General features: G+C 54.8%; 2 protein-coding genes and 1 long non-coding RNA gene across 8 annotated transcripts; 1 reads left to right on the top strand and 2 right to left on the bottom strand.

Annotated features, from left to right (window-relative positions):
• Nucleotides 1-140: 140 nt before the first annotated feature.
• Nucleotides 141-6312, bottom strand: lsm14aa (LSM14A mRNA processing body assembly factor a). 6 transcript variants are annotated; one of them, XM_057050793.1, is made up of 10 exons: nucleotides 6010-6312; nucleotides 5087-5250; nucleotides 4858-5014; nucleotides 3665-3946; nucleotides 3388-3459; nucleotides 2899-3081; nucleotides 2616-2790; nucleotides 2504-2542; nucleotides 2149-2395; nucleotides 141-2074 (listed from the first exon to the last, which is right to left on the bottom strand). In XM_057050793.1, the coding sequence occupies exons 1-10, from the start codon at nucleotides 6128-6130 to the stop codon at nucleotides 2054-2056; spliced, it is 1461 nt and encodes a 486-aa protein (XP_056906773.1). In that variant the 5' UTR covers nucleotides 6131-6312; the 3' UTR covers nucleotides 141-2053. The 6 variants fall into 6 exon arrangements, with proteins under 6 accessions (XP_056906773.1, XP_056906771.1, XP_056906772.1 ...); XM_057050791.1 differs by having other exon boundaries at nucleotides 141-2077; nucleotides 6010-6311; XM_057050792.1 differs by having other exon boundaries at nucleotides 141-2077; nucleotides 2899-3078; nucleotides 6010-6311.
• A 767-nt stretch (nucleotides 6313-7079) lies between these two features.
• Nucleotides 7080-20810, top strand: LOC130535653 (transcription initiation factor TFIID subunit 4-like). Its single transcript, XM_057050789.1, is given in 17 exon segments — nucleotides 7080-8323; nucleotides 8727-8858; nucleotides 8861-8892; nucleotides 9422-9496; nucleotides 11114-11299; nucleotides 11369-11491; nucleotides 11560-11649; nucleotides 12685-12861; nucleotides 13062-13137; nucleotides 13211-13316; nucleotides 13696-13865; nucleotides 14255-14385; nucleotides 14459-14584; nucleotides 14698-14754; nucleotides 15552-15674; nucleotides 17497-18958; nucleotides 19279-20810. Coding segments are annotated over 16 exon segments (2895 nt in total). The 5' UTR covers nucleotides 7080-7188; the 3' UTR covers nucleotides 17653-18958; nucleotides 19279-20810.
• LOC130535661 (uncharacterized) lies at nucleotides 18501-19060 on the bottom strand. The gene is made up of 2 exons (XR_008953187.1): nucleotides 18987-19060; nucleotides 18501-18559 (listed from the first exon to the last, which is right to left on the bottom strand). It is a non-coding gene; the product is annotated as an uncharacterized LOC130535661 (long non-coding RNA).
• Nucleotides 20811-20848: the final 38 nt, after the last annotated feature.

The following is a 20848-nucleotide window of genomic DNA, read 5'->3' as shown; positions in this document are numbered from 1 at the left end:
GGCCCACAGGACACCATGCAGGCCTTCCGCCCAACTCGGTCCCCGACCCCCGTTTGGGGCTCCCTCCACAGGTGTTCTCGACTCAGACTGGACCCCGATTTATCGTCACTATTTCAATTAAAGTACAGCAACTGATGGGCTGGTCTCCATCCTCATTTATTGTTGCTTCATTTGTGCACTTTGTGTCAATTAAAATTCTGGTCACACTGAGAACCAAGAACAAGAATTTGTGACATCGGATTTGACAACTTGGGATTTTTAATACATATTAATGCCGTCGTCACACCTTCAGAATCAAGAACCACCACTATAGTATCATTCCCACCCTGAAATTTCTTTGATAAAACCAAATCACCAAATTAGCTGAGGAACATCAACAGGTCTGAAGCTCTGACAGAATGCAAACATCAACAGAAGCAAAGCAATCAAAGCGTAACTTCACTTTTAAAGCCAGTTCTCTAATCTTGTTTCAAATGTGAAGCCCAGTGTCTGAAACAGGATGGTTTCATATCTAAAGGCTTGATAACGGGCTCTGGCATGGATCCAACAGCTGCTTGTGCCTTAATGCAGCCACCATGTGCAGTACAAAGGGTCCCAGTGCGGCGATGCTAGTGGCTAACCTACAGCATTAAGGCAGAGCACAGGGAGGAAAAAGAGAAAAGACTTTTCTGGATTTCCTGAGCACGATTAAGGACATTAAAGGGTTCGGGTTTGCATGACACAGTCCCACAGTTTTAACTTTGGGCTCCAAATTTTGCAGAATCAGGACAACAGAAATCTGGTCGTTGAAATTTAAGCTTTTCCTGGGGTGTCTAAAACATCCTCAAACCCATCACCACTGCTAACCAGTGTGTGTGTGTGTGTGTGTGTGTGTGTGTGTGTGGGGGGGGGGGGGTCTGATGGACAGACCGTCTAACGGTTCAGAACACTACGCTGCTACACGCCGCCTGCTGGCTCCTTGATGGGAACGCTGTTCCTGACATCACTTCCTCTACTGAGCCGGAAACGTGGTGAGAATTTCTTGTGTGTGTGTGTGAGAGTGAGTGTGTGTGTGTGGACAGATTAGTGTGAAAGCAGCTCACAAAAGGCTTCGTTAAACACTGATGAACGTCTGAAGGGCAGGGAGACGCCAAAGGTTCCACCCAGATTATGAATGTGCTGCGTTTTCTGCCGATTGTTTAAAACTAGTCCTGGTTAACCAGGTCAGCTCCACAGCTCAGGTCCCTTCTGATGGAGAGAGGATATTAGGATTCAGGGCCAGCTGCTTTTCCAAACACACACGTTTGAGTGAAATGTAACTGTGCACGTTTCACTTCCTTTAGCATTTTGGGGCGTTTCGGGCGCATCGATGACATGATTAAACCGCAGCATCCGTAAAGTGCCAGTTTCTCTTGAAGGACAAAGTGGGGAAACACAAAATAAATGTGACCTATGAACCAAGTCTGTCCCCCACCAAACTACCCAAGAAGAGGAGTAAAATGACCACGAAGCCGATGCCTGGGTGCACGCCGACCACCAGCTTGCTACGCTAACGCCAACATGTCACAAGTAGTGGAAGAAAAACCCTCTGCTACAGTTAAGAAAGAAAAGGGCAACAGGAAAGTAAAGTGAGACGTTCTGAGGAGACGGGACAGCAGCTAACAGCAGGAAGCGTCTGTGGTTACAGTAGAAAAGTGGTGATAGAAAGAGGCGAGTGAGCGGAGGGAGCGGGTCGGTGCCGGCGCCGGGCCGCAGCAGCAACCCAACAGACACCCTAAATAAAGCTATATCAGAGAGCTCCACGTGGGGGTGCACGGCTCTCCACAACTAAGGAAATCTCAAACGGAGGTGGAGGAGAAGGGAGATCATTCATGGAACACAGAGGAGCCCATCTGGAGCGGAACATCTGCAGCTCTTCACCCCGTCGCTCCGCTGTGCCGAGGAGTCGACCCAGTGCTGGTGACAAATATACAACCAGTTGACAATCTTCATTATTTTAGCCACAAAATAGCAACTTGATCCGTGTTTCTGCTTGAAGTGTGAACAAGTCCCGTCTGTACAGTCTTGCTCCCGACTACGCCGACACTTTGTTGTCCTTCTGGAAGAAAACAGAGTGAAATGCTGAATCTGTTCTCAGGCTCATCTCATCTTTCCTGCCCAACGTTTTACCCTGTAAGCCGATAAGTCAGCGAACTCCCGGCCGGCCTGTTTTCCTCCTCTGTATCCTCCCCTGAAACCGCCGCCGCCTGCCTGTGGAGGCCCGAAGGACCCGCGACCAGCTGAACGGCCACGCCCACCACGGAAGCCCATGCCCCCACGCCCGCGGTAGCCTCCACGCCCACGGCCCTGGCGAAGAGGGATGCCGAAGGTCTCGGCGTTCATCCTCCGCTCCTCCGCCCAGGTCTGCCTCCGCTCCCTGCAGGAGGAGAGGAGCAGCGTCCTGAATCACCTGACAGCAACGTCCAGAAGAAACCACCTTCACATTCATTGAGCTTCACGTGTCACGTGACCGAGGGAGACTGACCGAGGGAAGCCGGAGCCTCCAGATTTATCGGCTGCTTTCCTGGAAGAGAGAAAAGGGATAAATTGTCCGTGGGCACCAGCGTGGGCAGCTGTGGGGGGGGCAGAGACCACACCTGGTGTCATCGCAGGAGATGTTGTCGAAGAACGACTTGGACTTGTCGTAGTAGCAGTTGGGGCCCAGAGGGTCGCACTCCTCGTCGGCGTTGCCCTCGCTGTTCTGCGTCTCCACCCCAGAGTCACCTTTGTCCTCTCCGTTCACAGCTTTCTCGGGCTTCTCCGTCTTTTTATCTGAGGGGAGAGCAAGGTCACAGCGGTGCCGAGGGGAGAGCAAGGTCACACCTGTGCCACCTGAACAGCTCCACAGGTGGGGCGGCCGTTGGGGAGGAGCAGAAGCACCTTTTAGTTTCAGCTTGTCCTGGAACTCGCGGTCAATCTCCTCCTTGTTGAACTGGGCGTTGGCGCTCTCGAAATCAAAGTCTTTCTCAAATTTCACGGGTCCATCCCGCCGAACGTTGAAGCGACCTCGGCCACGGTGTCCTCCTCCACGCCCACGTCTGTTGGCGGGGGCACCGGCAGCTGCTAACACAGGGCACAACTGTCAGGACTCAAAGGTCTCCAGAGAAATCCAGACACCCAACAGATGGTGGAGTCACAGATGAGGCAGCAACCACAGCACACGCCCACGATGGCACGAGTGTCAGGCGTGACAGAAAGCACGTCACATTCACGGAGGACATGTCGTCCATCCCTGGAAGCAGCGCTCATCAAACCTCCGCCGCCATCGGCATGAGCTGCGTGTCAATTTGCATGTTGACTAGCAAAAAGAACCAGCAATCATGAGGGCAGGGTGGGCATGCAGAGTCTGGATGGTAGGGAGGCGTTAACCTGTGGAGCCTTTCCTGGCGTCCCTGCCTTCACCTCCTGCCAGCTCACAGTCTGCTTTGGGGGCTTTGGTGCCTGGAACAGCAGAGGCTTTAAAACAGTGGCAGCACTGAAGAAACAACACTCCTGTGACCCACTGGAACCACGACTCAAAGGCCAGGACACTGGGAGCGGACCAAGAGTCCATCAAAGTGCCCTCGTCGGCTTCCACAGCGTCCTCCTGACTACATGCCCAGAAATGTTCAGAGCTCAGAGCAGCAGAGAGCAGACGGGGGCTCACCTGGGTGGCTAAAGACTGAGTGAGCGAGCCTTGGAGCGGACGCCCCCTCCATCCCCTGGCCTCCCCTGAGACTCTCACCCCTCCGGGAGTCCACCTCTTCCAGGTGATGAGGCTTCTGGATGCTCTGGCTGGAGGTGGAGGGAGCCGCTCGACCATGGGCGGGACTTCTGCGACCCAGGCCAGGGGCGGGAGCGGTGGCAGTTGGTACTGACGGGGCAGTTTGGTTGGCCTGGTCCAGGGTGGGGCTCTTCCGCAAAGCCTCCAGGCTGGGGCTGCTGCGCGCTGGAGGGAGGAAGCGGACAGAAGTCTGGGTTAGAGACGCCACAGAAGAGTCAAATGCTCCAACAGAAATGAGGAGGCAAAGAACCTGCCAGGCTGGTGGGAAACACGAGGCCCCCTGAGGGAGGACGGTGCACTCAGCGTGCACAGAGGGGCCAGAGCAGCACCCAAACATGCTGGCTGATGTAGCGGCTAATGCTAACAGAACCCTGTCTAAAGCACAGCTGCCCCCCATCCCTGGGGACGTTCCAGATATCTTCTGAAGTTCTGGACCTTGGGTCAGTGCTGGACCTTGGGTCAGTGCTGGACCCTGGGTCAGTGCTGGACCCTCGGTCAGTGCTGGACCTTGGGTCAGTGCTGGCCCGACTCTCCTCGTTAGCTTCTTCAGTGCATGCAGGGGTGTGACTGAGGTCACCTGCTGTGGTGGGGCACACAGAACCGGGTTCTCTTTGAACGCAGCCCGGCAGGCTTTTACCTTTGGTTCCAATAGCCCGCGGGTCAGAACCAAGAGCGCTGCTCTGAGGCTGGGCTGAGACAGCGCACGTGTCGCTCATGGAGGAGGGCACTGACCGTCCTGTGTGGAGAACAGGGGCAACAGACTGTCCGTGAAGACACAGAACCAGAACCGTCCTTTCTGAGTGGGTCAAAGCTCGGTCCACATTTTACAGGCCGTTAGCTGTAACCTGCAGTCGTGAGTGGACGTGCATGGTTCTGATTCTGACATGTGGGGGGACCGGAAAGGCTCCGTGATGCCGTCAGTCGGTCCCTCCCCTGGTTTCTGTGGCATGATTGACATGGTACCAGAGCCACACAGACCGGAACCCTTGGATATCATGCAGCGCCAGGCGCCGCCCCCGCAGCCGCCTTTCATAGGGGTGGGACTCAACATCAGTGAGGTGGGTGTGGCTACTCACCAACGCCAACGGCCCCGAACTGGGGGGAAACCAGAGGACTGGAGCCAAACTGGTTGTAAGGAGGAACTGGAGCACGGTTGAAAAGGCCGTAGGAACCGCCAGATTGGAACTGGGTGGAAGTGGCGGCAGAAGAGGAGGAGCCAGTGCCCATGGACGACTGGGGGGGAAATGAGGTGAGTTCCAGCTCGCTAGGTACAAAGGAACACTCAACGGTGGTGCGGAGACGTACCTGGACGATGGCAGGGTCCTGAGGGAAAGAGCATGTTGGTTTGGGGGGTTCACACACAGTCAGATCCTTGATGTCGCTGCCTCTGAAGATGATGTACTCAAAGATGTCATCTCGAGGTAGGATGGGTCTGTCGGTGGGACGGTCCTCTGTCCCGAAGGACCGCACTGAGCAGGGAGGACAGATCCCAGTTAGCAAGACTCAAGTTTGTGCCTTCATACTTTAGGTTCATCTGCACTCTGAGGATATAACAGCTGAGCAGTTTAAAACAGGCGTTTCACCGCACATCACCTCCGAGTGATGAGCAGGTGAGGCGAGCGCGCGCTCAGTGACGTCAGTCTGCGCGACGATAGAGTCGCTTTACTATTGAATGAAACTTTATATGTCGGTGAAGGTTGCGTCCACATTTGGACGTTTGCAATTTAAAAAGAAAACCACAACGTGGTCGCTGGGGTCGTTACTTTCGTGCTGCTATCCATTATGCTAACGTTAGCACACAAGTTGGAAAGCTGACTCATGTTGCAAACACACAACACCAACAGGACTAGCATGGTAAACTGTCAGGAAAATAACTCTCTATTGGTTCTAATGGTTATTTATTTGGCGGGCTGAAGTTACGCTACTTCTGACTGTTTTCAATCATTTTCGCAAGCTAGCGAAATGATACGTCGGCAATAGCAACGATGCAACAGCCTAGCATTGACTTTTAAATGGGTGAATCTAAGCTAATGCTAATTGTCTGCAAACGTGTTTATCCCCATTTTAGCCCCATTTCCCGCATACATACACTCGATGTCAACTCCTAATTTCACGAGCGTTCGTTAGTTCGCTAGAAATTGTGAACAGAGGTCACTGAACGTGCACGCAGTGGTAATATTAGGGCTACGTGCTCATGAGCGCTAGCATTAGCCGCCTAGCTGACTTACCTTTAGCAAGTGCGACGGTTGAGTTCTCGGTGTCAATCGTGTAGAGGATTCCTTCGTAGCGAATTTCGGCCTTCGAAATTAGGCTGATTTTGCTCCCGAGATAAGGCGTTCCACCGCTCATGGTGCCTCCTGAACCCGGCGGGCGGGTCAACAGCTACAGCGGGCGACTCTCCCAAATGATCCGCTACAGTAATCGTGATCCTCCGGCGGGTTTGTGAGCGCGAGGGGCTGCAGCAGGTCGCGCGGCTCCACTACAACATGGCTCCCTCATCCTCCATCGCACGTCTGCGCGCGGAGGCTCGCGGGAAGCGGAAATATCGCGAGGTTTCGTCGGGCAGCGCGATCCAGATCTGTAGCAGGTAGAATCTAGACGCCCCACGGTTGTGCTGAAAACACGCGGAACTCGACTCAAGCGGTGTGTTTTGAGACCCACATCACACCTTTAATCAGCCACGTGCTGCGTTTCCTCCGGTTCTGTAGCTGAAAGCGGGATTTACCTGTGGTTGAAAGTGCCAGAGAGGCTCCTGGAGAAGATACTTTCAGGCTAACAACCGCCCACTCATTATTTGTAGTTTTTACAGTGTTTTTTTACTCATCGTTTTATTTCCATGCTGACAGTTGGCATCGTTAGTACGTTTGCAAAATAAGTTCTATTAATAATGTTCTGATGTTCTGGATTCTCACCTTTGATTTTCAAAGATCGTTGGTGAAGATCAAAGCAACCTTGTAGATCGTCACAATGTGACAAGCAGCTCGTTTTTAAGTGAAACAATCTTCATTAAACCAAGACAACTCAGCGATCTGCTGCCTGAAGCTGGGATCCTGTCACTGAAACAATCCCTCCGATACTCGGACAGTATTCAGAGGCTCATTGAAGCTATTCCAATTAATTAGGTATTATTTTTTGGTATAACTCACAATATGTGGAGAATTGAGCTGCTTATGTGAATTTCTCCACTCTTATATACACACACACACGTATAGTTCTTTAATCAGATCGAACTGATCCCATGTTTGTTTCTGGAAAAGTTTAGTTTCTTGAACTAATGAGACCACGGAACGGATCGCGGCGTCGCGCCGGGTCTCTATCGGCTCTATTTCTGTGCTCAGAAAGCGCAGCGAGCCTCCGCGCATGCGTACATTCTAAAATACGATTTGCACAACGGTCCAACATCAAAGATGGCGGGAGCCTCCGACCCACTGGAGGACATGCTCTTCAATGAGGTGGATGAGAAAGCAGTTAGCGACTTAGTTGGCTCTCTGGAATCCCAACTCGGCGACCGAAAGGCTCCCGCTGCACCATATTCCGAGGAGAAAAGGGAGGGAGCTCCGGCCGCTGGCAGCCAGTTCTCAGGGAAAGTGCGCGATCAAGTGGGGTCTCTGGAGCAGCCGCAACAAGGGCATCCAAAAGCGGGGGTAAACCAGAAACCCGGCGCCGATGAGTCGCTCCCCGGGAAAACTCTCCCTTCGTCTACCTCCACCGTCGCTCCGGGGGCCGCGCCGGCCGCCGCCGCGAGTCTCCCAACAGTTGCGGCGCCTCCCGCTGCTCCCTCCGCGCCGGGACCCGTAACTTTGAACACTCCGTCGGCGGCTAGCTTCCATCGGGCTGCCGTCCTGGGTCCGAGCGCGGCTCCCAGCACCACAATCGTCCCCGTCGGGGACTCGACACGGACCGCTTCTCCCGGACTCCAAAGTTTAAACGGCGGTCCAGGAGGTGTGAAGTTGGGGAACTCGGCTCCTGCCCCCCCAGCAGCCGGGGCCAACACGGTGATCAGCACGGTCAGTGCAGGCGGCTCCACCATCATCGTGTCCATGGCTTCACAGCCCACTTTCCCGGTACCTCAGTCCCAGGTGACGTCTGGTACTCTGCAGAGACACCCGAGCCCGGTCACGAGCGTCGCCCAGAATGGTGTGGACCCCAAGGGCGCCCAGCTGGTGGCGCAGTGCTCAGCCTCCGCCTCCGCCCCCGCCGCTCAGACCAACCCCGGCCTGCACCCCAAGATGTTGCTGCCCAGCCAGCCGCCCCCTGGGGGCTCGGTCATCCTGACCAACACCCCTCCGCCCGCGGCCGAGCAGCCCCCCGTGGGCCCGCCTCAGGTGGACACCAAGCCTGCTGTGAACGGCGTGGCCCAGCAGCCCCCGGTGGCCGTGGTCCGGCCCCCGGGCTCCCCCGTGGTGGCCCCCTCGGTGCAGCAGCAGCGCCCCGGGCTGGTGGCCAGCTCGCCCAGGGTGGCCGCCCCCCAGCCCCAGCTGGCGGTGCGGCCTCAGCAGCAGACCACCATCCAGCTCCCGTCGGGCTTCACCATTCCTCCAGGTGAGACGGACCCCCTCCGTGACCCGGTGCCGACGGCTGTATTTGGCCAGGGGAGCCAGAACCGGTACCGCGTTCATAGAAAGGTTTGATAGCTCAACTGTTAGCAAAGCGCACGCTGTGAAAGCGTCCCAGAGACAGCGGGTCACCATGGCAACCAGGTAAACTCCGCGGGCTCTGCCTCCATGTGTTCCTGAAGAGGCAGGTTCTGAAGCAGGAGTCCAAACCCGCTTTCAGGAATCAGCTGAGGGTCGGATCCATTTGATCCGTTCAGGGTTCTGGAGGCGTTCCCGCTTCATTTGCAAATCTGACATTTCTGTTGGAATATTTACCAGAACCGGGAGTGGGTGATCAAAGCACGTGTTCGTCTGCTCGCAGGAAACTGACACTCGGCTGTTTCCCTCAGGTATGGTTCTGGTCCGGACTGAGACGGGCCAGCTGATCATGGTCCCACAGCAGGTTCTGGCCCAGGCTCAGGCCAAGCTACAGCAGGGTCAGACGGTGGCCAATATCACCCAGCGACCCGCCACCCCCACAGCCACCACGCCATCCGGGTCAGCACCGCCACTACGGTAGGTCATCATCCAGAACCCAAGCCTTGGGAGCAGAACCACTGGGTCGGGATGGGGGGGGGGCAACGTGGACGTAAACATGGCTCGGGGGGGGGGGGACGTCTGGTCACTCCACGCCACCGCGGGCGCTTCCCTCATGGTGGGGTTGTGACAGGAAGTTGATCACCAGGCGTACGCCCACAAACCTGGTGTTTAGCTGTGTGTGTGTGTGTGTGTGTGTGTGTGTGTGTGTACCAAGATGTTTAGCTGTGTGTGTGTACCAAGATGTTTAGCTGTGTGTGTGTACCAAGTTAGTTGTTTAGCTGTGTGTGTGTACCAGTTTGTTTTTTAGCTGTGTGTGTATACCAAGTTGTTTAGCTGTGTGTGTATACCAAGTTGTTTAGCTGTGTGTGTGTACCAAGATGTTTAGCTGTGTGTGTAGCTGCCTATCTATCTGAAAATGAGCCCTGGTCACGCCGATGCTTCTCCTCTGCTTTCCTTTGGTCTTTTTGTGCTTTGTTGATGCGTTGTCTGGTGTGTGTGTACCCAGGCTCCTCAGACTGTCCGCCTGGCCACCCCCTCCCAGCCCAGAATGGTTCAGCCTCCCTCCACCAGCACAGTGCAGGTGAGAAGCCAGTGTGTGTGTACCAAGATGTTTAGCGTGTGTGTGTGTACCAAGATGTTAGCCGTGTGTGTGTACCAAGATGTTTAGCCGTGTGTGTGTACCAAGATGTTTAGCCGTGTGTGTGTGTACCAAGATGTTTAGCTGTGTGTGTGTACCAAGATGTTTAGCTGTGTGTGTGTACCAAGATGTTTAGCTGTGTGTGTGTACCAAGATGTTTAGCCGTGTGTGTGTACCAAGATGTTTAGCCGTGTGTGTGTACCAAGATGTTTAGCCGTGTGTGTGTGTGTACCAAGATGTTTAGCTGTGTGTGTGTACCAAGATGTTTAGCTGGTGTGGTGTACCAAGATGTTTAGCTGTGTGTGTGTACCAAGATGTTTAGCTGTTGTGTGTGTGTACCAAGATGTTTAGCTGTGTGTGTTCCAAGATGTTTAGCTGCTGTGTTTGTGTGTGTTGTACCAAGATGTTTAGCTGTGTGTGTATACCAAGATGTTTAGCTGTGTGTGTGTACCAAGATGTTTAGCTGTGTGTGTGTGTGTGTACCAAGATGTTTAGCTGTGTGTGTGTGTACCAAGATGTTTAGCTGTGTGTGTGCCAAGATGTTTAGCTGTGTGTGTGTATACTAAGATGTTTAGCTGTGTGTGTGTACCAAGATGTTTAGCTGTGTGTGTGTACCAAGATGTTTAGCTGTGTGTGTGTACCAAGATGTTTAGCTGTGTGTGTGTACCAAGATGTTTAGCCGTGTGTGTGTGTACCAAGATGTTTAGCCGTGTGTGTGTACCAAGATGTTTAGCCGTGTGTGTGTACCAAGATGTTTAGCCGTGTGTGTGTACCAAGATGTTTAGCTGTGTGTGTGTACCAAGATGTTTAGCTGTGTGTGTGTATACCAAGATGTTTAGCTGTGTGTGTGTACCAAGATGTTTAGCTGTGTGTGTGTACCAAGATGTTTAGCTGTGTGTGTGTACCAAGATGTTTAGCTGTGTGTGTGTGTGTGTGTACCAAGATGTTTAGCTGTGTGTGTGTGTGTACCAAGATGTTTAGCTGTGTGTGTGTATACTAAGATGTTTAGCTGTGTGTGTGTACCAAGATGTTTAACTGTGTGTGTGTACCAAGATGTTTAGCTGTGTGTGTACCAAGTTGTCGTACACCGTAGTCTTCTGGTGTTATCAACCATTTCAGCGCCACATTTTGTGGTCTTTGTGCTGGTTTGGACCCAGTGATGTCAGAGACCAGGGTTTCACCTGTGAGCAGATCAAAGCCAGATTACCTGTCGGCAGCCCTTCAGGTGGGCAGGTTACCATGACTCCGAGCCGATGCTGGAGATGGTGCTCAGAAACACCGTCAGCACTCGTCACGTCAGCCCTTTTATGGGTCCCAGCAGGAGGTCCAGTCTCATAACGTGGTCCGAGGAGCTCAGACCACCACCTTCAGATCTGTAGCTTCAACGTCCCCAGAATCCGTCCAGAGACGGTTCATCTATGATATAAAACCACAGCTTTGTGTTGCTGGTCCTCCAGAATGTTCTCCTCCGTGTGAGCCGGCGTGGTGCCTCAGGTATCGATCCTCCAGGCCCCGTCCAGGGTTCCAAGAGGCTGTGGTCATGTTCCTCTCTCTCCGCAGGCCATCGCGGTGGCTCCTGGTGGTGCAGAGGTGTCCAAGATGACCTCCGCTCCGACCGCCCAGACGGTGATGGCAGCAGGCGGGATGCCTTTGGCCAAGCCTGCCGTCAACCCTTCCGCCCCTCAGAGCAGCACGCCGGCCGCTGCCCCCGCTCCAGCGGCAAGTAGAGTCACGGTGGTGTCCCAGGTCGGTGCCAGAGTCCAGCCGCACCCTGACCCCAGCTTGTCTGACGCGCCGCTCTTACATCCCAAACAGGAAATGCAGGAGAATGTAAAGAAATGCAAGAACTTCCTGGCCACACTCATTAAGCTGGCATCGCACAACTCCCCCTCCCCAGATACCTCCAAGAATGTGAAGGCCCTGGTGCAGGACCTGCTGGTGAGCTGCTCTCTGCCCCCCACCCCACCCCCAGGTTCAGCCACCTCTGACTGCACGTGTGTTTTCAGGATGCAAAGATCGAGCCTGAGGAGTTCACCTCTCGGCTGCAGGCTGAGCTGAAGTCCTCCCCACAGCCCTACCTCATCCCCTTCCTGAAGGTGCAGTAACTGACCCTGACCCTAACCCTAACCCTAACCCTGACCCTGACCCTAACATTAACCCTGACCCTGACCCTAACCCTAACCCTACCCTGACCCTAACCCTGACCCTGACCCTGACCCTGACCCTAACATTACCCTGACCCTAACCTAACCCTGACCCTGACCCTAACATTAACCCTAACCCTAACCCTGACCCTGGCCCTGACCCTAGCCCTGACCCTAACCCTAACCCAACCCCAACCCTGACCCTAACCCTGACCCTAACCCTGACCCTGACCCTAACCCTAACCCTGACCCTGACCCTGACCCTAACCCTAACCCTAACCCTGACCCTAACCCTGACCCTGACCCTAACCCTAACCCTGACCCTAACCCTAACCTGACCCTAACCCTAACCCTGACCCTGGCCCTGGCCCTGACCCTGGCCCTGACCCTGACCCTAACCTAACCCCTAACCCTGACCCTAACCCTGACCCTGACCCTGACCCTAACATTAACCCTGACCCTAACCCTAACCCTGACCCTGACCCTAACATTAACCCTAACCCTAACCCTGACCCTAACCCTGACCCTGACCCTAACCCTAACCCAACCCCAACCCTGACCCTAACCTGACCCTAACCCTGACCCTGACCCTAACCCTAACCCTGACCCTGACCCTGACCCTAACCCTAACCCTAACCCTGACCCTAACCCTGACCCTGACCCTAACCCTAACCCTGACCCTAACCCTGACCCTGACCCTAACCCTAACCCTGACCCTGGCCCTGGCCCTGACCCTAGCCCTGACCCCTAACTCTAACCCTAACCCTAACCCTGACCCTAACCCTGACCCTGACCCTGACCCTACCCTGACCCTAACCCTAACCCTAACCCTAACCCTGACCCTAACCCTGACCCTGACCCTAACCCTGACCCTAACCCAACCCTGACCCTGGCCCTGACCCTGGCCCTGGCCCTGACCCTGACCCTTCACACCTTCATCTAAACACTGTTGTGACTGAAAGCCCCCCTGCCGTTCTTGCCCCTCAGAAAAGCCTCCCCGCCCTGCGCCAGTCTCTGCTCAGCAGCCAGCAGTCCCTGGTGACCCCCCCCACGCCACCGCTGGCTGCCCCCGGCTCGGTCACCGCCACCACCATACGCCCCCGGGTGCCCATCAGTCCAGTGGGCGCCACCGTCAGGCTGAACACGCCGCTCGCGAGCACCGTGGTACTGAAGTGTTCTACCTCCTTTCATTGGACCGCTCTGTTTGATGACTTTTGTTCAGATCTGTATAATATTATTATTAGACTAATCATTATTCTGTGCTTTACACGGTGGAGGGTGATTATGAAGGTCTCATGTCGAGTGCAAAGATCTGCCTGTAAATATGAAATCCAAGTTCAGACCTTCTCTTGTGCCCCCCCCAGGCTGTAGGAAGGACGGGAGTTCAGACCGTACAGACTCGCACCCCGGTCGTCTTCAGTCAGACCATCAGACCTCAAGGTGACCCGCAGCTGTCACTGTTTCGGGCTGTTGGGTGGCGATGATGCACCTCGTTAATTCTTTGTTATCGCAGGTTCGATCGTAAGAGGTCCCACAACTATAATTGGCAAAAGTCCTGTTCATCTGGCAGTTCAAGCCAATCAGAAGAAGCCAAGTGACCCAGGGGGCGGGACATTCAGGTAAGCTCTAGTGTGGGCTAATGCCGAAGGTTCAGAGTAATTAAATAAGATAAATTAAAAAAGAATAAATGCAGTCAAGCGTCACTGTTGTAGTTCACCGAGGAGCCGCCAGGGGGCAGCAGGGCACCGGTAATCGGCCCTGTCATTGTCCCCCTGATAGCAGCACTTCAGAGCAGGAGAGACTGAAGTAATACTCTCATGAGTGCATAAAACTCTTCAATACATTTGCTGCAGAGTACAAGAGAATGCAAAATGAATGCACATATTATTAAAAGATCCAGGTAATGTCTCGGCAGCCTCTCAACATTTAAAGTTGTGGAACCACATTTTAACCTGAGTTTGGTCCTCCTGTCCGCTCCTCTTCCTCTCTCCATCTCAGAGACGATGATGACATCAATGATGTGGCGTCCATGGCAGGCGTCAACCTTAATGAGGAAAGTGCCCGTATCCTAGCAACCAGCTCTGAGCTGGTGGGCACAAAGATCCGCTCCTGTAAAGACGAGTCCTTCCTCCCAGCCGGCTTGTTACACCGCCGCATCCTGGATACAGGTACATTCACGTGTGAGAGAAGCGCTTTTCCAGTGAGCGCGGAGAAGAAGGAAAAGCTGTTTTCCTCAGCTTCAGGAGCAGATTTGACCAGCTCCGTTAGGGAGAACTGGACCTGTTGAGCTGCTTTAATGCTGCGCACACTCCTTTAAAACCTCAGCTAGAAACAGTGAATACAAACCAAAATTTTAGCTTGGTGTAACAGAATGTAAAAGTCTATTACTGGGTAAATAGGCTGATGTCAAAAATGGGTGAGTTGGCTGTAAAGCAGACAGGCTGTTGTGGCTTCACATTAACAAACACGTGCACGCTCCATGCAGGTGGGAGCGCTTGGGCCGCTCATTTTTAGCTACGATCTCTCTATTTCTGACGCGTATCCAAATCATCCTCAGCTAAGAAGCTGGGAGTGAGCGAGGTGCCGCTGGAGGTGGTCAACTTCATCTCCCACGCCACCCAGTCCAGGCTGCGCTCGCTGCTGGAGAAGGTCTCCGCCGTTGCTCAGCACCGCACCGACGGGGGGAAGGTGAGGACGGACGCTCGCACGTCCACTTCACAGTAGAATCACCAGCTGAATCCGCACTTCCTGCCTCCTCCAGGATGAAGAATGTTGCGAGCAAACGTCAGACGTTCGCTCTCAGCTTCGGTTTTTCGAGCAGCTCGAGCGAATCGAGAAACAGAGAAAAGACGAACAAGAGCGAGAGATCCTGTTGAAGGCTGCAAAGGTACAGGAACTCACACCGGTCACGTCCTGTTTTCCTGAGGAAACAAAACTTGCTCTGCCGTGTGGTGATGTCGTGCCAAAGCTGTCATTGATCCGTTTCTGTGGAATTTCCAGAGCCGGGCCAGACAGGAAGACCCTGAGCAGGCTCGCCTGAAGCAGAAGGCTAAAGAGGTAGGTAGAGACCAGCAAACAGCCCTCACTCACAGGCGGGAGCAGCTTTACCTGAGGAGCACAGCCTCATTAGCATTAGATTGCTACGTAGAAGGAGGCGTTCAGGGACAGTAGGACATCAGTGTTTTGACATCGCTGAAGTCAACGAGATAGACGCGTTTTGGAGGGTTTATCCTGATTCTGTCCTTCCTCCTTATGTGTTGTTGACAACGGCAAACGTCGTATTTGGGCTTGAAATTCTGGGATACCTGTAAATCGCAGGTCCCCCCGCGCTGACATATGCAGCCAGGACAGGTCAATGACACGGGACCGCAGGTCGGACCCGCAGGTCGGACCGCGGGTCGGACCCGCAGGTCGGACCCGCAGGTCGGACCCGCAGGTCGACCGCGGGTCGGACCGCGGGTCGGACCCGCAGGTCGGACCCGCCCGGTGCTTCTGTGTTAGGTCAGGTGACCTTGGTCACAGGGTCAAAGGTCAAACTGTTGCCACTTCTTTGAGCGACCTCACACTCCAACAGCTGTTCAGACCAAAGCGTTATATAACACGGGGTCCTGACAAGTATAACAAGACACAGTTCACACACACGCATTTAACTTGGCTGCAGGTTTTTTCCTGGAAGCTTATTGAGAAACATCGAATTTTCATCTGTGTCAAATCAATTTGCTGAATTTGGTGATTTTGTGTTGCTGCCATGGCAACACTGTTGCCAACACTTTGGCGCCCCGAGTGGCGACGGTCGGCATTTTATGGGAAAGGCTCGGAATGTCCGTTTGACCTCAGAATTCCTGTTTCTCCAGATGCAGCAACAGGAGTTGGCTCAGATGCGCCAGCGGGACGCCAACCTCACCGCCCTCGCCGCCATCGGGCCACGCAAGAAACGCAAGCTGGACTCTCCGGGTGGAGCTGCAGCGGGCACAGAGGTAGGGCGCCTTCGCCACCCGCTGTGGCGCCGCCCCCGTGGTAAAATGGCGTCTTTACGCTGAAAAGGGTCTTTTTAAAATGGTTACTTCAAAATGACGGTTGGAGTTGTGAGTCGCTAAGGTCAACGAGGAGAACTGTGTGCACAGCAAACACTGCTGCTGACATCGAGTGTGTGTGTGTGGGGGGGGGGACTGTGTGTGAGTGTGTGTGTGTGGGGGGGGGGACTGTGTGTGAGTGTGTGTGTGTGTGTGGGGGGGGGCTGACTGTGACCACAGCTGAGTGAAGGGGGTCAGTATCTGCCTGGAGGCTTGTTGTGGTGTTGTGAAAAACCCCGACAGCCTGAGGCAGCTCTGCAGAATGAGCTCAGTGTGCGTGTGTGTGTGTGTGCGTGTGTGTGTGTGTGTGTGTGTGTGTTGGGGGGGTTAGGCCCTGAGGGTGGCGCCTGTGTCGTGTACACCCCACCCTCGATACACACACATCCGGCCTCAGGCGCCCCTCCAGGCAGATCCAGCACAAAGCAGCCGAGTAATTTAGGCGATTGGGGGGGGGGGGGTGGATGGGGGGGGGGGGGGGATGGGGGGGGGGGGAGCATTGCACTCTGGGAAATGTGAGTTATGTGTTGGCCTGGAGCCAGTGATGGAGCTGTGGGGGGTGCAGCTGCCTGAGCTTGGTCACATGATCCTCATTGAGATCGATTGAGGAACATTGGTGCTGACACGCCCACTTCTGGACTCGCCACCACCGATTGGACAACAGAATCAGCTGATCCAGGCTCATCTGGTTACCATGGTTACAGGCATGGGCGATGCTTTAAAGTTCCCACCCTTCGCCATTTCTGCCACTGTGGCGGGCTGAGCTGAAAAGCATTATGGGATAAAATGGGCGCAGCAAGCGCACATCCTGGCACGTGCACATCGGCGTGCACGTGCCAGGATGTGCACGTGCACATCGGCGTGCACGTAGGGTTGGAGCAGGACCTCTAAACCACAGCTGCAGTAACACACTTCAGCCAGTAGGTGGAGGGTCACCTCAGCCCCCCCCAGGCTGCCCTGGGTCACAGCAGGCTGACACCTGGAGACCAGAGACGCCTCCTCTGCCTGTCTCTCTCTCTCTGCTGCCTGTCTCTCTCTCTGGCTGCCTGTCTCTCTCTGCCTGCCTGCCTCTCTCTCTGGCTGCCTGTCTCTCTGCCTGTCTCTCTCTCTCTGCCTGCCTGTCTCTCTGCCTGTCTCTCTCTCTGCCTGCCTGTCTCTCTCTCTGCCTGCTTGTCTCTCTGCCTGTCTCTCTCTCTGCCTGCCTGTCTCTCTGCCTGCCTGTCTGGCTGCCTGTCTCTCTGCCTGCCTGTCTCTCTGCCTGCCTGTCTCTCTCTCTGCCTGCCTCTCTCTCTGGCTGCCTGTCTCTCTGCCTGCCTCTCTCTCTGGCTGTCTCTCTCTCTGCCTGCCTGTCTCTCTGCCTGCCTGCCTGCCTGTCTCTCTGCTGGCCCCCGGGCTACTGCAGTACACCCTTCAGCTCGCGACTGCAGGCCTGATCAGGCTTGAAACCACCCCCCCCCCCCCCCGCCCTGCTCCCCCCCCCGCTCCCCTCCCCCGCTACACCTGCGGGCTGTGGGCGGAGCCTGGCCCCAGGCAGCTGACACACCTGAGCCACAGAGGTGTGGAGAAGATCCGGGCTGCTGGTCCAGGACGTGGTTCTGAGCAGGGGCTCCTGTCCCGCCGCGGTGTTAGCATTTGTGCTAAGATGGCGAGCACGACGACGACGGCGTCATCAGCAGGAAGACGCGGCGTCTCTGTCCCGGCACTAACCTTGTCCTGTCTGGTCCTGCAGGTGGGCGGGGGCGCCGGCCCCTCCGTTCCGGGCTCGTCCCGCCAGCAGCTGCGTCAGCGGATCACACGAGTTAACCTCAGGGACTTCATCTTCTGTCTGGAGCAGGACCGCTCCACGGCTCGCTCTATGCTGCTCTACAAGGCGCTGCTGAAGTGATGCCCCCCCCCCCGGGGCATCCTGGGGCAGCTGCCCCCCCCGGGGCATCCTGGGGCAGCTGCCCCCACCCTGGGGCATCCTCCCGCAGGACCTTCGCCCCCCCTAGTTTAACCTTTGTGTTTTCTGAAGGGTGTCATGTTTTTAGCTCGGTAGCTCGCTAGCTTTGGACTGCAGATTATTTTAATGTCCCTGCGCTGGTCAGATTGAATTTGGCTTCACCTTCAAGGTCCAGGTCCAGAACTGGGAACAGATTCCCGAGTGTCCCGGAACCCCCCCGTGGCCGCTCACGAGCTGGTGATCATGTTAGCCGGGAGACGGCAGGATTAGCACGGTAGCGTTTGTGCTTCACATTTGGGTCCCGTTGACCTTCTGCAACACATTGTCGGGTCGTGAAGGACGGAAGCTAAGCTGTTAGCCAACGGTGGCTAACGATGGCGTGACCACCTCGCCAACGTCGAGAGTGAGCGGACGCTTTACCCAGCACGCCGCTCCTCACCGAGGCGTCTGCTCAGAATGACCCACAATGCAACTGGGCCCGGCCCTACCTGGAGGTCCAGGATGCACCCTGGTGGGGAGCAGGGTCCTGGAGTCCTTTCACCTTCAGCCGTACCTGCACAGGTGCCTCTCTCATCCCTCTCTCCTGTCTTTACCGTTGCCACGGCGCTGAGAGTCCCACATCCCATCATAACCCAGACGAATGTCAGACGAATGTGCACCAGCCGGGAAGTTCTGCATCGCAAAATGAATGTGGAGGAAGCGCGTGTGTGTGTGTGTGTGTGTGTGTCTGTCCCTGTGTGTGTGTCTCCGTGTGTGTGTCTCCTGTGTGTGTCTCCGTGTGTGTGTCTCCGTGTGTGTGTCCCTGTGTGTGTCTCCGTGTGTGTCTCCCTGTGTGTGTCCCTGTGTGTGTCTCTGTGTGTGTGTTGATACGTGTGTGTGACGCTGTGTGTGTGGTTGATACGTGTGTGTGTCGCTGTGTGTCTCCGTGTGTGTGGTTGATACGTGTGTGTGACGCTGTGTGTGTGGTTGATACGTGTGTGTGTCGCTGTGTGTCTCCGTGTGTGTCCCTGTGTGTGTCGCTGTGTGTGTGGTTGATACGTGTGTGTGGTTGATACGTGTGTGTGTCCTGTGTGTGTCTCCGTGTGTGTGGTTGATACGTGTGTGTGTCGCTGTGTGTCTCCGTGTGTGTCCCTGTGTGTGTCTCCGTGTGTGTGGTTGATACGTGTGTGGTCTCCGTGTGTGTCTCCGTGTGTGTGGTTGACACGTGTGTGTGTCCCTGTGTGTCTCCCTGTGTGTGGTTGATACGTGTGTGTGTCCTCCGTGTGTGTGGTTGATACGTGTGTGTGTCGCTGTGTGTGTCCCTGTGTGTGTCCCTGTGTGTGTCTCCGTGTGTGTGGTTGATACGTGTGTGTGTGTCTCCGTGTGTGTGGTTGATACGTGTGTGTGTCCCTGTGTGTCTCCCTGTGTGGTGTCCCTGTGTGTGTCTCCGTGTGGTGTGGTTGATACGTGTGTTTGTCTCCGTGTGTGTGGTTGATACGTGTGTGTGTCTCCGTGTGTGTGGTTGATACGTGTGTGTGTGTCTCCGTGTGTGTGGTTGACACGTGTGTGTGACGCTGATACGTTCCGGAGGGTTAAACCAGACTCTGAGAGCTGTTCCAACTTGTCTTCCCTTCAGCTCTGAGTCTTCTGATTCCAGAGGGAGCCACAGGCTTAGCTTCTTTAGCATAGCATAAAGACTGGGAACAGTGGGAACGTTGGGAACAACTGCAGCCACCAGAGGGTTCTGGTCCGGTGGCGTAGCAGAGAGCTAAAGGGTGGCGGCCGATTCAGTGTTTTAGCATGATGGGATGGGGGGTGGCTAGGGTTAGGGTTTTGACCGGGACCCCGAGAAAGAACTTTGTGTTCAGTTTTAGTCAAATTGAAGAGAAGATTATTTTACATCACAAATGCTATCAATAGTTAGCTTCTAACGTCTGGAGATGAGGTAAAACAGTTCAAGTCCATGATTACAAGCTAGCTTGTTACGCTAACCAGCTGCCTGCACCTCAAAACTCCCCATAAACATGTTTTATCTGTAATCGACATGGGAAACTGTGGATTTGTGGATTTTCTGGGGATTTTTTTACTCTTGGATCAAAGACATCTTGATTTCCAGTGAACTCATGTAAATATTGTTAGCTTTGGGTAATCAGTGGCCCTTTAACTGATTCTCTGGCTCTTTTGAAATTGTAATCATTTTAAAGTTAGACTAACCGTTTCCAGTCTTTATTACTAAGCTCGCTGTTTGTTTCCAGTCATTTGTTTCCAGTGAATCAGTTTTCCACTTGCTAAGCTCTTCCAATCGCTGAGTAATCACGCTAGCAGCTCCTGTTTGCTGTAGCGGTTTGAGACTGTCGGGGAGACGTTTGTGTTTCAGTCATCACTGGGAGCTGGTTCTCCTACACAGAAACTCACTCAGGCTACACCAGGCTAATGAAGCTAGCCTGCCATCAAACCACATTCCTGCAGTATGCTCCTCCCCCTGCTCCTGCTCCCCAAGCCCCTCCCACTCATCCAGCCACTCCCCTGCTGCTCATCCAGCTCCTCCCCCTCCACTAGCCCCTCCTCATCCGGCCCCTCCCCCTGCTCCCCAAGCCCCTCTCCTACTTCTCCCACTGATCTGGCCCCTCCCCTACTCCTATTCCGGCTCCTCCCACTCCCCCAGCCCCTCCCCCACTCATCTCCCGGCCGCTTCCCCACTCCTCCTGCTGCTCCGCCCCTCCCATGCCCCACCCCCGGCCCCTCCCCTACTCCTCCCCCTGGTCCCTCCCCTGCTCCTCCAGCCCCTCCCCTGCCCCCCCCCCCCCAGCAAACCTTCAGCTCGGTGTGCGACTTTGAAACACGAGGTCCCGTCGGACTCGTTGACTTGAGGGTGCAGATGCAGTTTGGCGTCTGTGACTTTAGTTGTGAAGGTTGAGGGTTTTTACGCTTTAACTGCCCCCCCCCCCCCCTGCTCCCCCCCCCCGTCACGTCGCGGAGCTCCGACAGCCGTTGGAAGGACAAGATTTTTGCGACTATTTATATTTCCTACATTCTGTATGAAACCCTGACGCATTTCAGGTGATGCAATTTTACAGTCGTTTGTACCTTTGCAAAAAATTGAAATAAAGAAATTTCTAAAAGGTGGTGTCCGTGTGGGGGGGGAGGGGGGGTCACATCT

Source organism: Takifugu flavidus, chromosome 13 (assembly GCF_003711565.1).
Source record: "Takifugu flavidus isolate HTHZ2018 chromosome 13, ASM371156v2, whole genome shotgun sequence".
Taxonomy (NCBI): Eukaryota; Metazoa; Chordata; class Actinopteri; order Tetraodontiformes; family Tetraodontidae; genus Takifugu; species Takifugu flavidus.
Note: the sequence above shows the minus strand (reverse complement) of the source record. Positions and strands in the feature narration are given on the sequence as shown.